Source organism: Limanda limanda, chromosome 6 (genome assembly GCF_963576545.1).
Source record: "Limanda limanda chromosome 6, fLimLim1.1, whole genome shotgun sequence".
Lineage (NCBI taxonomy): Eukaryota > Metazoa > Chordata > Actinopteri > Pleuronectiformes > Pleuronectidae > Limanda > Limanda limanda.
Window position 1 is genome coordinate 10,620,978 of NC_083641.1, and position 24,385 is coordinate 10,645,362.

Consider the following 24,385-nt stretch of genomic DNA (forward strand, 5'->3'; position numbering starts at 1 on the left):
ATGAAAAGCTCCATATATGAGAAAGTGTCTAGATATTATAAAGAGGTGTTTGATGCATGGGGGAAATACAGAATAAACATTAAATATGAATGCACAAAATACAGTCAGGTAATAAATCAACCAATATGGTGTAACCCATTGATAAAAATGAACAATAACATGCTATGGGATAAAAAAATGTTTTATTCCGGACTAACGCAAATAAAAGATTGCCTATATGAATTCATACCTGGGTTTCTAAGGGACCAGGCTATAGTAGACGCAGTTAAGGAGTATGACGAAGAACTGAATGAAACAACTACTGTAAATATGTATGATAAAATAAAAGGAAGCATACCAATAGATTGGGTGAGGCAGATAGAAAATAGCGTGGTTATAGAAAGGAAAATAACGTTCCCCGAGTTATATATGGAAAATAATGGTGAGAAAAGGCCACTAAGTGATTCAAAGGTAAAAGACTACTACAAAGCGCTGATCCAAAATGAATTTGAGGAACCTGCATCGGAAAAGGTTTGGGAAAAGGTGTTCCCAGGTATGGAAGGAAATCAAATATGGAAGCAGTGGAATGTAAGCAAGAATAGTATAGAATGTCAGGATCATGACTTTAAATTATGGCACAACAGACTGTACACAAATGTGGTGATACACCAAATAAATAAGAATGTAAGAAGGGAATGCGATATATGCAAAACTGATCCGGAAACATTAATGCATTTGTATTATGAGTGTGACAAACTGAAGATTTTTCTCACGAAGTTAAAGGATTTCTTGCAAAAGAACTGGGGGAAGCAATACTTTGAGGGAAAGGACTGGAAAAAAATTGTTTTCTTTGGAGTATGGGAAAAGAAAGAGAAAATAAACATAAATATGATAAACTATGTACTAAGTCACGCTAGATATGCTATATGGCTAAGAAGGAATCTAGCACATTTTGAACAAAGAATAATATCTGTCTGGGCCTACTTTGTATCGGGGTTGAAAAAAGACATAAGTTTAATTTTTAAGTATGAAAAGGAAGAATTTCAACACTTTGTTAAGGGATGCAGTTTCATTTCTGTCAATCACAAAGGAAAACTGATGTATAGTTTTGCACAATACTTGGCAGGAGGGCCTATTTGGTAAAAGCCGATGGTTATTGTTTGCATTTGATATTATTTATTTTTTTGTGATGTTACATTGGAATTCAAGTTTTCTTGTACATAAAAACTGATTTATTTTATAATAAAAGAGAAAAAAAAAACACGCCCGATCTCGTCCGATCTCGGAAGCTAAGCAGGGTCCGGCCTGGTTAGTACTTGGATGGGAGACCGCCTGGGAATACCAGGTGCTGTAAGCTTTTTCCAATTTTCTTTGCAACCAGCAGAGGGTGCTGTTGCTGCTGCTTCACAGGAGAAACGTCTTGGAAAGAGCAGGAAAGACTGGCCAACAAAGGCCACAAAGGATATGGAACACACACACAGATCATCGCTGAAGGAACAGAATGAACATTCAAGTGACTTTTGATATTCAAACTACTACTTTATTCATGTAGTAGTAACATATCATTCTCAAAATGTCATATTTGGAGAGAAGGATGAAAGAGCAGCGAGTTTACTCACCATCAAAAGAAGAAACAGTATATGAAACCAGGACATTATCACTAAAGACAATTATTGAAAATTGTAATGATTTATTCTTGCAATATTGTGACAAAATTGCACCTTGAGCTTCTCTTTCCTTAACATTAAATAACAATAAAAACCCAGTTTCAATGGTCACAAAGCGACAACAGTATTCAACATGGTGGTGGTTTACATGTTTAAATTAGGTATTGTGACTTGTATCTTTCGCTTACGGCCATACCACCCTGAACACGCCCGATCTCGTCCGATCTCGGAAGCTAAGCAGGGTCGGGCCTGGTTAGTACTTGGATGGGAGACCGCCTGGGAATACCAGGTGCTGTAAGCTTTTTCCAATTTTCTTTGCAACCAGCAGAGGGTGCTGTTGCTGCTGCTTCACAGAAGAAACGTCTTGGAAAGAGCAGGAAAACCTGGCTGGCCATCAAAGAAACAAAGGATATGGAACACACACACATCATCGCTTGTTTGACACAGTTGACTATTTTACATGGTGTGGTAAATTTTTAATAGTGGTTTGATCTCAGTAGGACATTATCTCGGTCTGTGGGCAGAATATGTTTCTGTTCTAAAAAACATGAACTAAGAAAAAATTATTTTCAAGAAGGATGCTTTTCCATTCCTTGGGCTAAGCAGATGTGACAAAGTAAATGCACTGAAGCCAAGTTAAATGTCTTTTAGGTTTGGTTTCTTTTCCCGCTACTCTCAACAGAACTCTAAAAATAGATTCATCACTGATCCAAAATAGGAACAATTCATGATACACAACTTGGCATGTTTGCTTTATTATAAATAACTGAAGAGAAATTCCTAATACCTCTTGCTCTTGAGAATGTGACATATCAGGAGTACTAATAGGGGATTCCCTTGATCCAAATATATTTTTTTATATTTTATTATTTAAATACACGTCTCTGTATTCACTTGTGGACTGGTCTATGTATTTATGGGGAAACGTCTTTTAAGAGATTAGTATAATTGTGGGGATCAATCAGGTTTATCCTGGTAGTATTGTTTATTATTTGGGTGAAAGTCCCTAGGTGGCGGTGTCGGGTTTGGTCAACAATCAGGTAAGTAAGACATCCAATTTGGTTGCATAATGCCGTAGGAAATCTGCTTTTTAACAGTTTTGGCCTGCACTGCACACAGCCTGAACCACATCACTAAAACCTAGTATGTTTCCTTTTAATGAAATTCATAAACCCACGGTTTGCACAATTTGTGAGAAAGAAGAACATTAATCATAAAAAGACATTGACCAAAATGCTGTACAGCTAAAACAGGGAAGATACATTTTATTAAATAGAGCAATAAAGTAGAAACTTATTTTAAAAGCCAGAGACTATGGTGAGGTCCTCATGTGGAGGAGATCTGATCTGCAATAATTAACTTCATGTTTGAACAGAAGAAACTTTATGCAACAGTAGAGCATGGGTCAAAAAGGACTTGTTTGCTAGATCAGATCAGGTGCTGTAATTGCGTAATTGTATTTTTTTTACAAGCGTGTATGAAGACTAACTTGAAGACTTTTTCATCAAAGTCGCTGTTTACCTTCAGATATTTTCTTGTATCTGAGTGAAACCTGGATCAGACTATATCCTGTTCCAAGTCATATATGTCGAAGCAGCTGTAGAGAGTTGCGAACACAAGGGGGCTGATTCATGCAGATACAAATCAGTGCCCACAAGAATTGCCTGCATATTAATTTCAGTTGCATATATATGTCTACGTTTTATTAAGACTTTTCGCATATCGCTTTGGTTGTTGTCATCCATCAGCAAAGTTTGAGGACTTTATCAGTCCAGAGGTTTACTTACTGTTGAAAAAAAGTTTACTTTTAGTCCAGGCAAAGTAGCGTTTTACGACCGACTAACTGTTAAAGAATTTTTTTCAGCATAGATCATTTCTATGAGGTGTCCAGAACAACATACTAAAAGTCCTAAGAAATCCTAGTTGAGGAAATATGTTTAATTCTCATCAATGTGTTTCAATAAGGCCCGGCAACAATACACCCCAAAAAGACTATTTTTTTCCTTTACTCCAATCAAAATAAAACTTTACACAATGAAAGTAACCATGAAACGTAACATTTTTTGTATTACAAGTTTCTTTTGAAATGAATTTGACAAGCACATGAGCTCCACACTTATTGAATATGTCCTAATTTGCATAGGCAAACACCATTCATATGTATTACAAATACATACATAAATTCATTTTCAAAGAAACTTGTAATACAAAAAATCTTACGTTTCATGGCTACTTTCATTGTGTAAAGTTTCATTTTGATAGGAGTAAAGGAAAAAAATAGTCTTTTTGGGGTGTATTGTTGCCGGGCCTTATATGCACACATTGATGAGAATTAAACATATTTCCTCAACTACGATTTCTTAGGACTTTTAGTATGTTGTTCTGGACACCTCATAGAAATAATCTATGCTGAAAAAAATTCTTTTACAATTACTTCTATTTTTGGCTCCAAAATGGGCTACTTTGCCTGGACTATTTGGCCAGAGTCAGAGGTGTTAGCAAGCCAAAACCGAACATCTCCTGCAGAACTTCTTGTGGTTTTGAACTTCTATACTCTTTGAATATTAGACTTTACCTTATTTGACTTAACAGTAGTAAGTTTGATGAGGAAAAATCCTCTGCATAGAAGTCTGATGAATTAAATGAGACAGAAAACATCGAATCTATGGCACCACAGCAGAGGCCGTCAGCTCTCTCCGGTCAACCCTCTGTGAAATATCACTTTAGTCAGACCGTAATACACAATATTAAATATATTTCAAGACATCTCTAACACAGTCTTATACGCTAAGTCTATAAATGATTGACTTATGAGTCAATACTTACTGGAAATTAAATAGAGCAGTTGCATGAGAATGTGTGTGGGCATATGTCTGTGTGTGGGTGTGTGTGTTTTTGGAGGGTGGGTGGCGGGGGTTCTGTATCAGCAGCTATTTACCAGACGCTGACTATGAGGATCATATCAGTCAGTCATGGGTCATCCTGGGATTCAGATGTGGACATGGACACTCTGTGTCCTCTTGAGCTGCATGTGTGTTTCTCAAGTCCTGGCAGGACCGTAAGTTTGCCTGTTGTGTTTTTTTTTGTGTGTGTGTACTTTTTTTTTCAAACTAGGGTTAAGATCTTGTTGAATTGCTGCAGAAGTTTGTGTTGGTGTTCCTTGCATTTGAGATCCAGTGTGACAGGCTACCCAATGGCATGTGTGTATGTTTCTGTGTCTATAGGCTTTACTTGGTAGCCATCCCTGCAGTTCTTGAGGCTGGAGCTGAAACCAAATTTTGTGCGAGTCTCCTGAAGCCCAACGAGACTCTGGATATGACCATCACTCTTATTTCTGCTGAAATGAACACAACCCTTCTGAGTAAATCTTCCAGTCAGGAGTTTCATGACTGCGTTGATTTCAAGGTCAGCTCATGAGAAAGACTTTGATTCAAAAGACATGTTCATATATTCAGTATTAACACACATAGTTATCCTGGTGCCTACAAAATATGTTTCTCTCACAGGTTCCCCTGGTGCAGAATCAAGAGGTGTACAACTTTGAGGTGGAGTTGAAAGGCGAAACATTTTACTCAAAAGAAGTGAGGAAAGTCAAGGCCACTGTCTACCAACCAATGACGTTTGTCCAAACAGATAAACCCATCTACCTCCCTGGACAAACAAGTAATTTTGATCTAATGATCTATGTTGTTGTGCCGAATATGCTGTATATCAGTTATACACGTGAATCAATAGAATAATAGAATTATTGTGGTGGATGGTGACAGACTAAATATCTGACAGATCAATAAAGAAAATGTCACGTTTTGCTTTAATTTTACTCTGGTATTTTCATTTCAATTCAAGTTGGGTCTGACGTGTTGGAGGCTTCCTGAGGGAATCAGAAACAGAGAGATAACAGAGAGAATGTTTTTAAAGTCAAACACCCTCTTATTGTAATCTCAGGTTTGATAGTTACGTTATCAGCTCTGTACAGATAGCAGCTGAAGTGGCCAGATATGATATTTAGCAAAAGCCTTGTGTAACCTCTTTGAATTTCTCAGTGCATTTCAGAGTCGTCACACTGGACAGCAGGATGAGACCCACCAATCGGCTGGTGAGTAACTGAACTGTCTCCACCTTGTAGATTCCACTCACAAACCACAGTATCAGTGATTCTGTGTGACAACGGTGCAGAATTAATTTGGCTGAATGGGTTAAACTGAACATCAGCTATGTAATGAAGCGACAGACATCGATTTTCCCTTTAACCACAGTTACTGTATGTCTCTAAATGGTCAGCCCCTGATGAAGGGTCAATAGGACAAGCAGGACTCTGTTTGCAGAGTCTATAGACCTGCAGGCCTCTGACACTAGTTTCTCACATGTTATTGAAGAAAATAAAACTTAAAGTGCCACCTATGAGACTTAGCAATCAAATTAAGTAGAAATAGAAGAGCGGGTTCTCTATGGAAAAAAGCCTATTTTCAGGTTGTGTGTAGTATAATAGTTGTCATCTACATTGACCTTGTTGGTCTCTGCATTAGATAATTGATAGCGACACATCAGGGCTTTAGCTGTTTGATACTATTGTGTTGTTGATTTCCTACCCAGCCTGATTAGCACACTGCATGATGAGATCAATGTAAAGCAGCCTGTCTTTCAACATAGTTCTCTTTGTTTCTTTCTTTCTTCTCTTGCAGTACAATATAATTGAAGTTGAGGTAAGTCTAACATCCACACTATAATACACTCACACTTTAACACACTGTATACTGGAGGTGAAGGAGTTTTACATATTGGTAAAATGTAAACCTCCCAAAATCATCAAGTGCCGCATGAGCTGAGTAAACAAGCCAACAAAATGTTTTATGTCCGTATTTCAAAATTCTAAAACTTTAAGAGTAAATTAAGCTTCAAAGATTTGTTACTTACCTATACAATTTGCTTTCACTGACACAAGAGGGTTTACATGTGAGCAACTGTAACAATGATGAAAGTTAAATCTTTTTACATATTTGTGTCTATTCCTTTTTAAAGCGCCCATATTGAGCAAAATAAATTTTCTGGGCTTTACTATGTGTAATGACTTGAAGGGATCAGTACGGACCCTTCATGTATGAAAACAGTTACTCCACAGACTTTTTCACTCAGTCCATTCTAAGAAATATGTTACAGGAACGTTACGTTTTGTACCTCCGCTCCGTGTGTGATGTCGTCATGGAATCAAAATCTTCTCGCGACCCCATTCAGCCGATACCAGTCCAGCTTCTGAGGAGGGGTTCATAAATAATTAATGAGGCATGCGCAAACAGCCTGTTCCGCCCACAGCTCCAGAGAGAGGCAGAAGAGAAGACATAGAAATACACATTGCAGCAGTTTTTTGGACTTTAAATCACTGATATATCATCTTAGGGGTACCATTACCTAAAATTAAAGATGTAAAATATGGGCCCTTTATATCAAGTCAATATGTTCTAATGAATGACACATCTTAATTCAAGTTGTGGTTGTCAACCAGTGTTCAATTATAAGGAAAAGCTATTCAATGCCAGTAAACAGACCTTTACAGAAGATTTCTTGTCAGACTACATTACATATTTTTGTTAATGAAATGTTAATTTGTTTCTGTATATACAGTGTCTGTTATTGGACAGTGTGTTGCTAAGGCTTTAAGAGTAGTTTGAAAAAGAATACTGTATGTAGTTGAAGTGTGGGCTTATAGTTGGGTTATATTTCATCAGAAGGAGAATATGAAATGCTGAGCAGCATGTTGAGCGCTGTATTTCTGTGTGACATCCCTTTACATGAGTTTCATTTTGTGTCATAAACACATGTTCCTTCCCATTTATTTTATGAAACAGGATTCTCATGATAACCGAGTTGCACAGTGGCTCAACAAAACAGCCGATAGCGGCATACTGCAACTTTCTTACTCCTTGAACTCTGAGGCCCAGGAAGGAACCTACCAGGTTATTGTGACCGTTGGCCAGGATAAAAAATATCACAGTTTCAAGGTGGAGAAATATGGTAAGTTATGGCTAAAATAAAAAAAATCTACCCGCAATGAAGCAATAATGTATAAAACAATCATATTTCATCCACAGTTTTGCCTAAATTTGATGTAAAGATAACGGCAGGTGATGTTGTCAGTATTGAGCAGGAAGAAATAAAAGCTGAAATATGTGCAAAGTAAGTCAAATCCTTTGTTTTTACATGTTTACTCTTAAAATACTGTAACTGAATAAGATCCAGTTGTTTTTTTTCCTACTTTTCAACAATCACAATGTGTTTCATAGGTATACATATGGACAACCTGTGCCAGGCAGTGTCAAAGTTAAGGTCTGCCGACCTCTTAGTCGCTATTTTGCTATAGCTACTCCTGATAATCCAGAGGGACTTCCTGACATAACACCCCCATGCTACGAGGAGACAAAGGAGGTAGAGTTGACAGAATCATCTCTCAGCAGAAACAAGTGTAACTGTGTTTTTCTATCAATGTGGGTAAGGTGACATGTACTTCATTCAATATTAATTTATTCTTTTACTTATTGATTTATCTATTAATTTATTATTCTTAAATGCCAGCAGTAGACTGAGTCAACCCCACCCCCCCTCGTTAACATACAGACACAAAAATAGAGAAAAAAACCTAACATAAATGTTGAAACAAATAAGTAAATAAATAAGTTTAAAAAACGAATGAACAAATGTAAAAATAAATGGATACTTACATATAAATATATAAACAGCCCTTTCCCTCACCACACTTTTGTATTTTTTCCCTTTCATTATTTCATTTACTTCATTTACCATATCTATTTATTTATTTACTTTTATATGCCAGTGTTAGACTGAGTAAACCCCGCCCCCCTCATTAAAATACAGGCACAGAATCACAGAACAAAATGATGTGAAAATTTAGAAAAACATATATTAATATTTAATTTAAAAACCCTGGGACAAGATGTTGAATATTCCATGCACATTTAAAGTTCTTCGGCACAAATTAGGGAACCAACAACCATTCACATGTTAGCAAGTGTCAGTTGCCAACAGTGGATGTTAGGTACACAACTTCAGTTTTGCACCTTAGCCTCATCAAGTGTTTAGGTCTTGTGATCAATGATACAGGCCGAACATGAGGGTGCGCTGAGGCTAAAACTAAATCTGACTGGCTACTGGCTTGTATGGCAGTGCTATGAAAGCCATGTGGCCCCTTCAGTAGATCAGACGTCATTACCTTTATGCTTTTTAAACTAAATGCTTTCCCTTTTTAGAACATACGACAAGATGGAGAATATCCCTTGTTCTATCGCACTAATTAATACCTACCTCCAGTTGAGGGCAGTCGATGTTAGGGACATAAATATATAATCGTTAAAATAAAAAATATAAATAAAAAATGATATGTAGATATGTATTTATGTAATACATTCATGTTTCAAACTATCTGTATTGTTTATATTTATTTATTTATGTATATGTTTGTTATTGATATTTTATAATGATTTATTGATTTATTCCTTTTTGATTTTGGCAGTTTCAGTCCTAAATAGTCACGTTAATTATGATGGCATTTGTTAATGGTTACTAGGTTAGTTACTTTGGTGCTCCAAACATTTGCAAGGTTAAACTTGCATGTCACTCTGCAGAACGTAGTTGTCTAAGAAGAGCATGACCCTCAGACTGTAAAAACTGAGTGAATGAAAGTTTAGATTTGAATTAAATCCATCTAATCTTATTTCATTTGTGATTTTAGACGGGAAAGAAAGGTTGTGCCACTTTTACATTCAAGATGACAACTTTCACAAAACTCGACCAAAAGGTGCTACAAGATAACTTGGATCTGATTGTTGAAGTGGAAGAGGAAGGGACAGGCAAGTGTTTGTAATATTTGATATTTTATTCATACGTCAGAAAGATATCTTGTAGCGAATTTATACAGTATATTTCATTGAACAACATGTTGCATACATCGTTGTAACCTGGAGGATTCCTGCATAGGTATTTCCCTCCAACAAATGAAGAGACTACAGATTTCATATGTTATTGGAAAGCTGGTGTTCATCGACACACCCAATATTTATGACAAAGGATCAAATGTGGAAGGAAAAGTAAGTGCAGATTGTTCCCTTCACGTCGTCAGTCATTCGACCAAAGCGATGTGCATCCTCACTGACACAATGCTCTGCCCCTAACAGGTTAAAGCGGTTCACTTCAATGATACACCCATAGCTGACATGCAGGTCTACCTGCTTGAAGGTGAGAGGTGGTCCTCACGTCTTCTGCAGAATCTCACCACTGACAGCGATGGTGTGGCCACTTTCTCATTCTCCACAGCTGAACTCAATGGAGCGATCAACCTGCACGTAAGTAAGAGATAACTTGTCAGCCACATAAAAACACCTTCATGGTGCACCATATTGCATATGGCCATATTGCAACAAGAACTGTGTCTTTACCTTGACATTTTGCTTTTCTATGATAACTGAACTCACTTTCCAATGTATTCCTCCACTTCATCTTGTTTCTTTTCTACGATCTAGGTTAGTAATAAACCAACACTGGGCTACTCTGTTGATAGAACTCAATACTACGAGACTGGCCGACACACAGTGTCTATGAGCCAACCTCCCTCTGCTGACACCCAAACAGTCAGCTCCCTGGAGGTGGTGAAGAAGACAAATCCACTGTCTTGTGACACAAAAGAAGAGATCTCCATCAAATACACTGTTGTTGGAGAGAAAGGGGGCTCCGTAATGGTGATCTACCTGGTGAGTTGTCGGTGAACTATTTCAGAAGATGTTTTCACAGAAATATGGACATGGAAAATGTATTTTCAAATGACATTAATATCAGTTTTTGACATCTGACTTAAAATATCATTGCAGGCCCTTCGCATTTGTACAGAGGTTGTTAGAACTGCTTTTAGTTTCTTTGCGCCTACTGCCTGGAACTCATTTCAAAGTGTCTTTAAAATAAAAACTTATTTTTCCCCAGGGGAATTTGAATCCATGCTTGACAGCCATTTAGCTGTATCTACTTAATGTGTTACATGGTTTTACTTGAAATGTTTTATGTTCTGTATTCTATATGCATCATATTTACTGTGTTAATTCATTCACTCCATCTGTTTATGTGTATTTTATTGTATCCCCTCAATTGACTTCATTTCAAATGAGAGCCTCCCTCAATAAATTTCGATTAGAAATAGAGGCTCATTAAATTGAATCAAAAAACCTCTACTTGTAATCTAGTCTGCCAGGGAATGAGGTTTTATTTTTGCATGACTCATTCATTCTGCCATTTTGTCTCAAACTCTCTAGGTCTTATCCAGAGGAGCCATTATCATGCAAGGATTTAAACAGATTGAAGTTCAAGACCTTCCAGGTGAGCAGAGACAGGCTTTAATCAAGAGTCTGGAAAATCATATTTTTTTAGATTAACACGGAATGAAAATATACTTGTACTGCTGTTTTATTAAATGGAGACATGTGGATGATACTTGTTGTTTCTAACTTCACCTTTTAGTGACTGAGGGTGGAATATCCTTTGAGTTGAATGTGCATCCAAAAATGTCACCAGAAGTCCAGGTCTTGGTCTACGCCGTCCTCCCCAGTGAGACTGTGATCGCCAACAGTGCTGACTTCTCCGTAGAGAAGTGCTTCAGTCACAAGGTCAGTATAGAAGAAAACATGAGGCACCAGCTGCGCTTGTCAGATTCATGTGCAGAAGGTGTTTGCTACATAATGTGGATATGTACCCAGGCTTTCCACAAGGATATGGAGTAGCAAGCTAGTTTGTGAAAGAAGTCAACAAATTTGACTCTTTCACTGTGTTACCGCTCAGTTTGTGTGTGTGTGTATGCAGCCCTGTCCTTTAGGTGGAGAGGACAAAGAATTTGAGCAAATGGGAACGGATAAGGATTCTTATTAGAATATGGCCAATAATACAAATAAAACAGGGAATTAGATTTAAAAGAACACAATGAGCATTTATGAATCAATAAATCAATATTAACTAGATGGCACTTAGATGCACTGATATAAAGTATGTGTTCATGTAGAAAAAACACACTCACATCAGATTAATTACTTTTACCTGAGTTCAGTGACAAACCAGACATGGTGTGTTGTCATCTGTGTACGACAAGTTCACTTGTGTCATTATTCATGTCCCTCATCTTAGGCAATAAAGTGCAGATCAATATCTCAGTCAGTCAATCCACAGAGAATAGATTATTTATGACAGCTCTGCTACTCTGACCTCCTCCATCACCACAAGGAAGAACCAGCCTGAGCACAACAGGCAGTGGAGAGTGGCAACGATAACTTTAGCTCGTAATATCCTTAATAACTGAGATTGGTTTTGCTATATGGGACTGCCCTCAACAAAAGCGTGCCAACAGCACATGCAGGTCACCACCATGTTCTCTGGTGTTCATGTGTGGAATAAGTCACCATAGTTTGGCATAACCCAAACTGTAGTGTGTATAAAAGTGCACAATCACCTCTGTCATCAGTCAAGTCTGTAGCTCTCCACATCTGTAACATTTTTTTAACATTTTAAGAAGTTTGGGTAGAATATACATAAATGTCCCACTGTCAATATTATAGGCTCTTGTCTCATTCCAATAAAGTCCAGATGGTGGGATGTGTGTTTTCTGTGTTTGTCAGGTGTCGCTGGAGTTTCTTCCATCATCAGCAGTCCCAGGAGAGGAGACCACCATGCAGCTGAAAGCCCAACCAGACTCCCTGTGTGGAGTGAGTGCAGTCGACCAGAGCGTCCTCATCATGAGGCCTGGGGAGGGTCTGACTGCAGACAAGGTAACTGCTCCTCTACAAATAGATGCTGACATCCTGGAGTTTTATTCTAGTTTTCCTCTGCAAAATCTTTTCCACCGTTAATAATATCAGTTACCCAGAGGCTATGGCTTTATGTCCTGATTGTTTTCTTGCCCCTCTTCCAGGGAGGTTTAAAACAACAGAAATACAGTCATCAGATCTTCATGCAGCAGTTTCAAGCTTTCAACCTTTTTTTCTTTACAGATTTTTAACTTGTTGCCTGTCACCAAAAGGTCTTATGTTCCATATGATGTACGTGATGCAGTAGAATGCTTGCGGGTTAGACCAAGAAGATACATTCATCCACATTCTAATGAGAGACCTGATGCATTTAAAGTTTTCGAGGTAAATCCACATACAGATACCTTCATAATAAAGGATTTAATTTTTTTTACATGCAGTTAATGGTTGTATGTTGTTCGAATATCTAGAACGTTGGACTGAAGATGGCTACAAACTTGTTTATCCGAATGCCTCCATGCCTCAACTTCAGAGGAAGAGAATACCATCAATACCACGTACAACGTAAGTATGCTAACTGTTCTGCACTGTTAAGAAACACATACTGGATTAGGTGCAATGAAACAATTCACAGTGTTACTGCCAGTGGTGGGGGGAGTACTGAAACATTTTACTCAAGTAACAGTATAAATGAAAAAACTAAAATAAACTCAAGGTAAAGTAAGAGGACCACATTAGCATTTCTATTGTTTCCACTTTTTCTTGTATAAGTAAGTACTTTCTTTTCAATAGTTTTAAATTATTGAAAGTAAAAGTACATGAGTGTAGCCTATTCATCATTACTTTTTTCCTACATTTATTTATTAATTTTCCACATATACTTAACAATATTATAGACACGCCATTGCCCCTTAAACCCCCAACCACTAGAATATCAGTACATTCATAATACACATTTTTTAAATCATCATTGCCACCCCACCCTGCATCTTATAATAGGAAAAAGAAAATAATGACAATCAGCAGCACATAATACAAACACAGTATAATAAGTGGCTAAATAATGATAGTACACATTAACAATTAGATACTTAACAGGGCTCTGCACCGCTCCGGACATCCAACAATCTGCTTTCTTTATTTTATTTGTTAATCACCCTCTGGATCCTTGAGATTACCAACAACGCCATTGTTAAAATAGGAAATGACAGGGCTCCATACTTCTTTCCTTTAATAATATCGGTAAACTTTTCCATTGACATATCTGTTGCCATCTCTTTCAACCATCTACCTATTCATCATAATGGCGGGTCGAATCCATTTTCCATCTGCAGCTTTGCTGGCGTTAAAAGATTGTCTAATGTTCCTGCATGTCCTGATTGGTTCAAGGATACAGATCTCTCATTGATTACAACATAAAAAAATAATGTACTTCAGTAAAATACAGATCATGAGAAATGTACATAAGTACAGTAACTAAGTCAATTTACTACGTTACAATCCCACAAGTGGTTACTGCTGTATCTACAGTTGAATATTTTTTTGTTTTTGTTTTTTGCTTCAGGTATGCTATATCACAGTGTTCCTTATTCAGCCCTGGAAATGGACGGGCCTGGTCATGGTGCCCCAGACTCTCCTCTTCCAGCTATAGAGACAGTCCGTACTTTCTTCCCAGAGACTTGGATATGGGACCTGGTGGAAGTTGGGTGAGCTTGTATATGAATCAAATAATAGTACGACCTTACATTATTACATTGTTGGATGTGTAACAGAGTTTTTCTTTCTGACTTTCTGCTTTTTCCTGCAAACTGTTTATTACATTATATTATACCAGAGAATTATTCCTTCTTCCCCCTCAAACAGTTTAACAACATACTGTCAATTTTTTGTATTTTGTGTGCGGAACATTTTTTTATAAACATGCAGAGGGAATTTAGAAAACTTTGTGTTCATCCTACCTGGTTAATCTGCAATGGCGATGTTATAGTCAAATTTGTCAATTCTTTCTAGCTAACAGTATCTGTGTCTCTGTGTATTTGTTAATCCAGAACATCTGGAACGAAGGATGTGTCCCTCCTTGTCCCTGATACCATCACCACCTGGGAGACGGAGGCTTTCTGTTTGTCCCCTCAGGGTTTTGGCTTGGCTCCTCGTAAAGAAATGACCGTCTTCCAGCCATTCTTCCTCGAGCTCACGATGCCCTACTCCATCATCCGGGGGGAGCACTTTGAACTGAAGGCAACCATCTTCAACTACCTTTCCAGCTGCATCATGGTAAAGGAGGTTTTAAAAACCCTGTAAACTAATGTCTGCATGGCAATCTAGCATCATAATGACAACATTAACTTTCTGATGTTAAGTAGAGCTAATGTTCTACAAACCTTTACGAGTTGGCACTCAACACAAACGTGAGTTTGAAGGGAATGTTTTGCAGGGTTTTGAAATTACTTTATGTATCCAAATTCATGGTTAAATCTTAATTTGATTCCAATTTTTTTTTTTTATAATTGTTATGAACAACTTAGATTCAAAATACCTCACTAACCCTTCTGTGGAGACCCTGTGGGCATCCTACACATTCGCTTCACATCAGCAGTTTCAAAATGTATTCTTGTGTCTCTTGAACAGGTCTCTGTGACGCCAGCACACTCCTTAGATTACACCCTCACCCCCCTCTCTGGTGATAAGTACACATCCTGTTTGTGTGGCAATGAGCGCATGACCCTCAGCTGGAACATGTCCCCTACAGCTTTAGGTGAGGCTTCAAGCTTTCATCCACACTTTTGCCAACGTGGTGGAATGACTGTGCCTGTTTCCACATCTTTTAAATCTCTGTAAAATCAGGGAAATCCATCAGAGTGGCAAAATCCTTTTGAAATTTATCGGATCTGAGATAAATGTCAATAAAGTTTCAAACAGGTTTTAATTCACTTTTTTTCTAAGGGGTTGTGAATGTGTCAGTGACTGCTGAGGCTGTTGCATCTCACGCTTCCTGTGACAATGAGATTGTGAGCGTTCCAGTAAGAGGCCGTATCGATGTGGTCACTCGACCACTCATAGTAAAGGTAGTTGTCTTTAATTCATAATAGCAATGGTCTTTATTCCAAAGCCTAAAAAAAAAAAAACAAGTTGGAAACTCTGCCATTCTCTTTATTCCCTATCTCTTTCCCCCTCAGGCTGAGGGAACTGAAATGACAAATACCCACAACCTGCTGCTCTGTCCAAAAGGTAAAAAGACAACCAGTTGCAAAAAGGTAGCATACATTGGTTATTGTGGCCTTTCTTAGTTTAGTGAGAGCATCTCCAAATCTTCAAAAGTCATTACTTAAATGCATTTTCGTACATTTTGTCCATACGAATGTAATATTTAATTATTGTGCTTCAAGACAGACTGATGTTTCATTCATCTCATTGCTTTATCAGAACTGCTATGAATCAGGATCCACTAACTGTTCATAAATCTGAATGACGTCTTTGTTTTGATCCTGACCGTGGCTTGAGTTTGTCTCTAAGGTGTTTGTTCTCTGTCCGTACACAGGAGAGGCTTTGACAGAGGAAGTAGAGTTACAGCTCCCTGAGAATGTGATTGATGGATCAGCTCGTGCCTCCCTATCAGTTCTGGGTAAACGGATAAACTAATTTTGCAGAGTTAATAGTTCACCTTTTCCTTAATGCCTCAGAAATAAGGACATTGATGGTAAAAAGGGACGCTTGGATGTTATTTTCCTTATTGAGATTGCTTTCATTTGTATAATACAACCATGGCACTTTCATACATTATACAGAAAATAGTTATTTAGTAAAAAAAATGATTATAATAATAACTTTGTATATATTTGTATAGCACCTACCTAAACAAGGTAACAAAGTGCTTCACACAAAAAATCCAGGGCAAAATGAAGAATGAATTATAGTAAAAGGTATTCAGTTCAGTTCAATCTTGTGGGTTATGACATGAAAAGGTCAAGACCATACATTTTTAGAGACACCCAACAGTTCCCACAAATGTGCAGATTGGTATTGAATTGCTGGACCACTTGTGATTTCAGGATACTACTTGTATAAAGAACACAATTTCTACATTTAAGAATTCAGTACATTTGAGGGGAAATACCACAACTCCTTTTGTGCATGGCCTTCTGTATCAGCTGTGTTTGAAGATTGTTAACATGGTTTTATATCAGTGTGACAAGTCATTTACATGTTGAGTGAGTCACTGTATGTGTGCAGGCGACATCCTGGGTCGAGCCCTGAAAAACCTGGATGGGCTGCTTAGGATGCCGTATGGATGTGGTGAGCAGAACATGGCGCTTCTGGCCCCAAACATCTACATCCTCCAGTACCTGAAAAACACACAGCAGCTGACACCGGCCATCATGGAGAAGTCTACCAACTTCCTGTCAAGCGGTGAGCCTCAGCTAGCTTCAGCTGAATAATCTAGAACTGGTGTGAATCATTATGCCCTAATAAAATTGTATTTATTTTATTCCACAGGTTACCAGAGACAGCTGAACTACAAACATATTGATGGAGCTTACAGCACATTTGGATCAGGAACAGGGAACACTTGGTGAGAAATAACTGATGAACATAGACTTATTTGATCTACCTACTTATTCCACAGCTGTCTGTCTTTCTGTATGTGGAACACATATCTCGGAAACTGTTCATCTTGTTGGCATCACACTTGGCATGTGTAGTATTAATGGCCCAGCGAAGTGCCCTTTAGCAGTCATCAGGGGCGAGGCAGTGTGATAATGGGTCGTCTGGGAACTGAGTTAATCATGTCTTCATCTGAGTCCTTAGATAAACTACAGCTGTGGTTGCAAACTGGCAGTTTGTGGCCAAAAATATATCTGTCCTGCCAGATCATTTTGATCATTTGATCATGTTTCTTCCACAATCTCGGATTGTGGGTGCTGATCTCCGGCATGACAACAACAGTCAAAGCACAAAGTTTGTTTTGGTGCTGCAATGCCTTATATCAAGTTGAATTAAAGAGCTCAACTGAAGATTGTGTCAGACCTCTGAAATAGCTAACATTCGATGTATAAGAAAATAACAGCAGTTCAGTAAATCATTACATTTTGTATATAAAACACAAAGTAACAGTTATCAATCAAATTCAGTTTAATATTCTATGAAAACATTGAATTTATCATCTTAATTGCAGATAAGTTTTCTAACTTCACTCTTCACCATAGACTGTTTCTAGAAAGCTTTGCATACAATGTCCAGCACACAAACAATAAAAAGTGACAGTGTATTCTAGAACTGTTTGAGAAGAACTCACTAATGAAGGGATATTTCTGAAGTAGCTCTAGAGCTTTAAAAAACAACAAGAGAACATGCCATTCCAAACAGGCAGGTTTAGAACGGGCCCTGCACTAGTTGGTACCTAATGCATGAATTAGCCAAACTGATGACCTATACTTTATTGTGTTATGTTCGGTATCATGAAGCGTGATACAGAACAAGTGCGTCTCCTTATTTTCCTTTTGTCAGTGTCTAACTGTGTTTTGATGTCCTCAGGCTGACTGCTTTCGTGTTGAGAGCTTTTGCCAAAGCAAAATCTTTCATCTACATTGACCCAAGGAATATTGAATCATCTAAAACTTGGCTGGAGGAAAAACAACGTAAAAGTGGTTGTTTCGAACAGTCAGGAAAACTTTTTAACAACAGGATGAAGGTGAGCTTTTTGTACCTGTAGATTGTGATTAAAACAATATCACATTTTATTATCACTGGGTAATATCCTGCTGTACTTTATTTACAATGTGTGGGTAAAATTCGTTTGTTTAATGGAATTCAAGTGAATGTGGCTGCAAGCGCAAAACTATGTTTGTTAAGTGGGTCCCTGTGCCTTGCACACACAGTGATGCGATATGTGAATATTGTTCCCTTCTTACAGGGTGGTGTGTCTGATGAAGTGACGCTTACTGCTTACATTACTGCAGGTTTCTTGGAAATGAATTCGTCCACTGATGTGAGTAAACTCCCTCCCCAAAATTATTTAATGCTGTTTCATTCAAACTTTGCAATTACAAGATAAACTTATATGTGCACCAATCGCCTCTCCATTGATAAAGAAAACAAATAATTTTTAGCTTTTTTTTAATTAAAAAGTTATGTGGTGAAAGCACCCCTGTATGCCAAAAAGGGTGAAGGGGTCAAACACTTATTCCTGTTCTATGCTGACAACCCTGCTATTAAAGTATTATGGTGCATGAATAGTAATATTGCACATGAGATAACAAAGTGATATCACACATTGTGTTGGCAATTTGCACATTGCTGGAAACATTACTTCTACTGTTTGCCTTGAGTAACAAGCTGAAGACGGCCTCAGATTTCAAATCTGGCGGCTTTGCTCGACACAGCAACCACAAAACTGTTTTGTGACTAAACTACATAAATGTCTTCCTATACTTCCCTTTTTATAGCATCTGTTTCAGAACAGTATTAAGCTCTGATTGTTTCACCAACTGCTAATGTTTTCAAAGAAAGTTTTACACAAATTTAAACTGAATTAACTTTTCATTATTAATATTTTTGTTTGTACTTATGAGTAAAATACAGAAATCTTCCCACTTGACAACCTGTTAGCATCCAATTTTTTATTTTTTATGAATCCTGATTCACAATAACAATCCCACAATATTAACAATATAAAATGCACTATTACAATGTATAAACCAAACCTTCGGATTGAGTTCAGATTGAAAATCTATCTTAACACAAACAGTTCTTTTGGTTTGTGTTGTAGGCTTCATAAAATAATGACCTGTCTTTGTAGTGGTTTACAACACTGGTAGTTGTTTAGCTACTTCTGTATCTTTCTTCATTATTGAATGGTTCTGAAGATGGACTGAAGACAATATCTATAGTGACAATATCTAAATTCTGAGTTGTATTGTTGTTACGTATTGGCACATACTTTCTCAATCTAAAATATATGTTACAGGATGCTGTGGTGAAGAAGAGCTTGTCCTGCCTTAAGGAGTCCGCCAATTACCTCAGCAACACCTACACCACAGCTCTGTTGGCGTACGTCTTTACCCTGGCAGGAGACATGGAGACCCGTGCTCACCTCCTGACGCACCTTGACACAGTTGGACACAAACAAGGCGAGCTGCTGTCCTCCTCAAGGAAATCGTTCTGCCTTCACTTACTGTCACTGTAGCTGACCTTATGCCTGTATGTTTGTGGATGGGTGTGTTTTAGGGGGTTTCCTCCATTGGTCTCAGACAGCAACGGAAACATCGGCCTCTCTGTCTGTGGAGATCAGCTCCTATGTGATGCTGGCCAAACTCAGTGCCTCGCCCAGTGCTGAAGACCTGGGCTACACCTCTCGCATTGTCAGATGGCTGACGGGTCAGCAGAACTATTATGGAGGCTTCTCGTCCACACAGGTACAAGCCAAACAGAAGAATGGTTCATTGACTAGCTGTGTGCTCAGAGCTGTCCTGTGAAAATCATGTGTCCATGTGTGTGTGTGTGTGCCAATTCAACAGGTTTCTAAAACCTGTTTTTACATAAATTAGTTCATGATTTACATTGTACAAGTAGGATTAAAAATATTATCCTATCTTATCTGAAACATTCCAAATAATAGGTTTAAAAATAAATAAATATGAAATTCAGTTTAATTCCTTATCGTGATAAAAATGGAAATCATGTTTACTTTCACCATGCACCATTGTGAGCTTTTACTTTTTAATGGTGACCTTCCACCTCTTTCTGCTGTATGTGTTAACACAAGTGATTTTATGTGTAAAGATTTGAAGTAACATAAAGTATTTTATGCGTCTTGTAGGACACAGTGGTGGCTCTTCAGGCTCTGGCTCTTTACTCCACTCTGGTATTCAGTCCAGATGGTTCAAGCACAGTGATGGTCCAGTCCCCCAGTGGTCAACTGTCATTTGATGTGAACAGGGACAACAAACTGCTGTACCAGGAGAAGAGGCTACAGGACGTGATAGGAAAGTACAGCGTGAAGGTGAAGGGCAGCGCGTGTGCTTCAATACAGGTCAGTCAACACTGGAGCTCTAATTGCTTCTGTTGGATACATGCTCACCTCAACAGGCTTACAGTAGCAGTGCAGAGAGTCTGACAGTGCTGCATCTCCAATTATATGTGGTGTCTGTATGCAGTGAGTTTTGCTTCTCATTTAAAATAAATGAGCAGGTCTGGCTATTCAAATAACTGGATTTTGATTTTAATGAAATGACCAGGTGGTCCTAAACTCTTACAACCTGGGATATGACGTGATGCTACATAAAGCCATTAAACATGACAGAACTAAGATGATTTTGCATAACCATCACACTTCTGCCCAACGTTTTTTGGGCAGATAATTAGCATAGACTGAATGCCCCCGGAATTGTCAGATGCGATGAATCAGGTCAAAAATCATCCAGATTATCATTTAGTGTGCAGCAGCCCTTAACACAACAACCTCAAAGCTGGATGTGTAAATGTGACTCCCTTGAAGACAACATGGTTCTTCTGTTCCATAAATTTGAGGAAAGGAAATTCTTGATATTCTATTTCAGTATTTTGAATCCTTTACTTTCCCTTGTCTCCCTATTTCTCAGATTAGTCTTAACTACAACATCCCAACTCCGGCTGAAGTCACATCCTTCAGTGCTGAGGTCAAGCCAGAGGTTGACTGCGCCAAAAACAAACTCAGTCTGTCGCTAAGTTGCCTGTAAGTAATCTTCTCCCACAAGTTACACTAATGATGGAGGTGTACTGACATTTTTGTCAAACAATGCTCTGTACATGCCATTGTGTACCTGATGGTGGATGAACCGGTATGCCAACATGCTCCAACATTTCCTAACTGTGAGGACAATGGTAAAGGTATGGGACTTCACATCTTAATGGTTTATTGCAGATATCATGGAAAAGAGGAAAATACAAACATGGTGATCCTGGACATCAAAATGCTCTCTGGCTTTGTTCCAGATCCACAGTCTTTGAAGGAGGTGAGTTATTAGATAGATAGATACATAGATACATAGATAGATAGATTACTTTATTCATCCCCGAAGGGAAATTAAGTTGTCATAGCAGCCGGTATATTTGAATACAATAAAATACAATACAATAGAATAAAATTAAAAATATTGAGGTAGAAAGAATAAAAACAGAAACACAAGATAAATAGGTAGATAAGGTGCAGTGGCAAGATGATGGTAATTATAGTATTGATGATATGATGGTAATGTTATTGTTAGACAGTATATAAAAATAGTACAGTATATATAGTATATAATATAACATAATATATATTTATATATGATAGTAATTATACCAATATAATAGCAGTATATAGTAATAATGGCAGCAACAGTATATATAATAATAATAGTAAATATAATAATAATAATAACATGTACACATGTATAAATATGTGTATATAGACTTATATATACAAAGAATATACAGAGAGTATGATATAATATATGATATAGTAGAGGTATAAATATAAGTATTTGACTATACAATAGATAATATAATATACTATGAGTGTAAGAATATGTAGACAGAGTGTGCAAAAGACAATATTATTGTTTAAACTTAGATTCGTTTACATCCGGTATTGATGAGAAACCCAATTGATATCCTCTCCCCCACAGCTCAAAGGAGGTGTGCTGGTGGATCGTGTTGAAGAAAAGGAGGATCATGTTATGGTGTACATCCAGGAGGTAAGAGGAATTCACCGTGAGGGTCAGGAGATAATGATTTTGTGATTGTTAGCAATTGTGTCATCTGTCTTTTCTTTTTAACCAACAGCTACCAAAGGATATACCCATCAACTACACGTTACGTCTCATCCAGGAGCTGCCAGTGCAGAACCTGAAGCCAGCCGTGGTCAAGATGTATGACTACTACCAGCCAAGTAAATCTAACACTCACACACACAAACCCTAAGTCCCTTTACAGAGACCACATCAAGCATATATGGAGAAAGGCTATATTTGTGAAAAATCCATCTCTCCTTCTATTCTTCTTTTTCTCAGGTGACCAGGTTGAGACGGAATACATCTACACTTGTGCTGCAGGTAACAATACATGATGATACAATAACTTTCTGACCCAACCACAAAAAGTAATAATGTCTTGAATTCTCAAGAGGCTCTATGGCACTGAGTGGAGAACATAGAGTAACTCCACAAAGACCCATCAATCCCCTTTTGAAACCACATTTAAATGAACTGCATCTCGGTTTTTATTTGGATCATCACCAAATTGCACACACACAAACATATCAGTCCCCTAAAAAAATGGATTTGTTTCATCAAGATCCATGAATTATTGTCTGAGAAAAAGTTTGAAAAGCACAATATCTCGCAATGTTAAAGAAAGTGAAAAATAGTTCCTGGAGCCGCAGCCAAATTGTATCGGTTCTTCATCATCGATACCATATCTTTCTTCCAAGATTCATTGTAATTTGTTCAGTTCTTTTTGTGTAATGGTCTTAACTAAGCAGAGGTAAACATAACTTCTTTGGCAGAGGTAATGATGTCAACAACAACTCTGGACTTGACATGGTATAATATACTAATATTTTTTTCTTTTTGCAGCTTGAAGAGAGGAGAGTTTTCAGTCCCTGGGTTGTCCCACAAACGAGCAGTTTAACACAAATGCTTAACACATTCCTGTCTATATACTCTATGTGTTTGAGCTGAAACTAATGGAGAATAAAATAATGTAATAAAAAGCAATGCCATGGTCTATGAAAACTGATTTTAAAATATCTTAATCACGCCAGGAGAGGAAAACTCTAAGTTTAGGATGTCACAATATGATAAATTCATTGTTGCCTCTGTGTTTATGTTTGTTGAATGAAAAGTTATACGTAATAAATACATTCATGCAATATTTACCATTACTATTACATAACGGAAGAGGATGAATAGCAAATACATTTATTTGACGTGTAGTATTGAAAGTCACAAAACTTGAATGAATGAGTTCTAACGTAGTGCTGTGTTGAGGAGGAAACGTAATGACTTTAGTGATCTCTGACTTTGCCTCCAGTGCAGTTTAAGTATTTTCTTTGTAATTGAAATGTCTGAGTGCTTATCGGATGGATGGATGTGACATTTACAGCACCCCCCCTAGGATTTGAAATAACACTGATGATTCCCTGTTTTTTTGTCCTGTACCATTATTAGGTCAGAATAAATAAATGACCAAATACCTGCTGAATGTGACATTCCCAATAGCCTCAGCTGTGTTATGAGACTTAATTATTGATTAAGTCTCATAAAAAGTATTTAGAACTCTAACCATAACCCTACCCGCAATGTAGCAAATGTGTAATAACCATATTTCATCCACAGTTTTGCCTAAATTTGATGTAAAAGTAACGGCAGGTGATGTCGTCAGTATTGAGCAGGAAGAAATAAAAGCTGAAATATGTGCAAATTAAGCTAAATCCTTTGCCTCACATGTGTACTCCCAAAATCCTGTAACTCTGAATAAGATCAAGTCTACTTTTCAACAATCACAATGTGTTTTGTAGGTATACATATGGACAACCTGTGCCAGGCAGTATCAAAGTTAAGGTCTGCCGACCTCTTAGTCGCTATTATGTTGCTATAGCTACTCCTGATAATCCAGGGTGACTTCCTGACATAACACCCCCATGCTACGAGGAAACAAAGGAGGTAGAGTTGACAGAATCATCTCTCAGAAAAACACAGTAACACTTTGCTTCTTGTTTCTGCTGTGTATCAGTATGGGTAAGGTGACATGTACTTCATTCAAATATTAATTTATTAATTTCCTTCATATACCATATCTATTTATTTATTTACTTTTATATGCCAGCGTTAGATTGAGTATACCCCGCCCATCTCATTAACATACAGACACAGAAATACAGAAAAAAATGAAATGAAAGTACAGATGTCATGCGTTCGAGATAAACAAATAAAT

The 24,385-nt window shown here is 37.6% G+C and overlaps 1 protein-coding gene and 1 non-coding gene across 2 annotated transcripts; both read left to right on the forward strand.

Annotated features, from left to right (window-relative positions):
• Positions 1-1,828: 1,828 nt before the first annotated feature.
• LOC133004036 (5S ribosomal RNA) lies at positions 1,829-1,947 on the forward strand. The gene has a single exon (XR_009678319.1). It is a non-coding gene; the product is annotated as a 5S ribosomal RNA (ribosomal RNA).
• Positions 1,948-4,595: 2,648 nt separating this feature from the next.
• On the forward strand, positions 4,596-23,876 carry LOC133003220 (alpha-2-macroglobulin-like). Its single transcript, XM_061072873.1, has 36 exons — positions 4,596-4,704; positions 4,871-5,051; positions 5,153-5,309; positions 5,690-5,742; positions 6,329-6,349; positions 7,490-7,655; positions 7,733-7,817; positions 7,925-8,066; positions 9,388-9,505; positions 9,633-9,742; positions 9,830-9,997; positions 10,175-10,402; positions 10,955-11,018; positions 11,160-11,305; positions 12,305-12,454; positions 12,677-12,817; positions 12,904-12,997; positions 13,998-14,139; positions 14,482-14,707; positions 15,062-15,188; positions 15,377-15,498; positions 15,610-15,661; positions 15,972-16,055; positions 16,664-16,840; positions 16,928-17,003; positions 17,966-18,122; positions 18,345-18,419; positions 19,398-19,560; positions 19,658-19,845; positions 20,250-20,462; positions 21,031-21,143; positions 21,333-21,423; positions 22,078-22,146; positions 22,235-22,340; positions 22,462-22,503; positions 23,026-23,876. The coding sequence occupies exons 1-36, from the start codon at positions 4,619-4,621 to the stop codon at positions 23,028-23,030; spliced, it is 4,338 nt and encodes a 1,445-aa protein (XP_060928856.1). The 5' UTR covers positions 4,596-4,618; the 3' UTR covers positions 23,031-23,876.
• Positions 23,877-24,385: the final 509 nt, after the last annotated feature.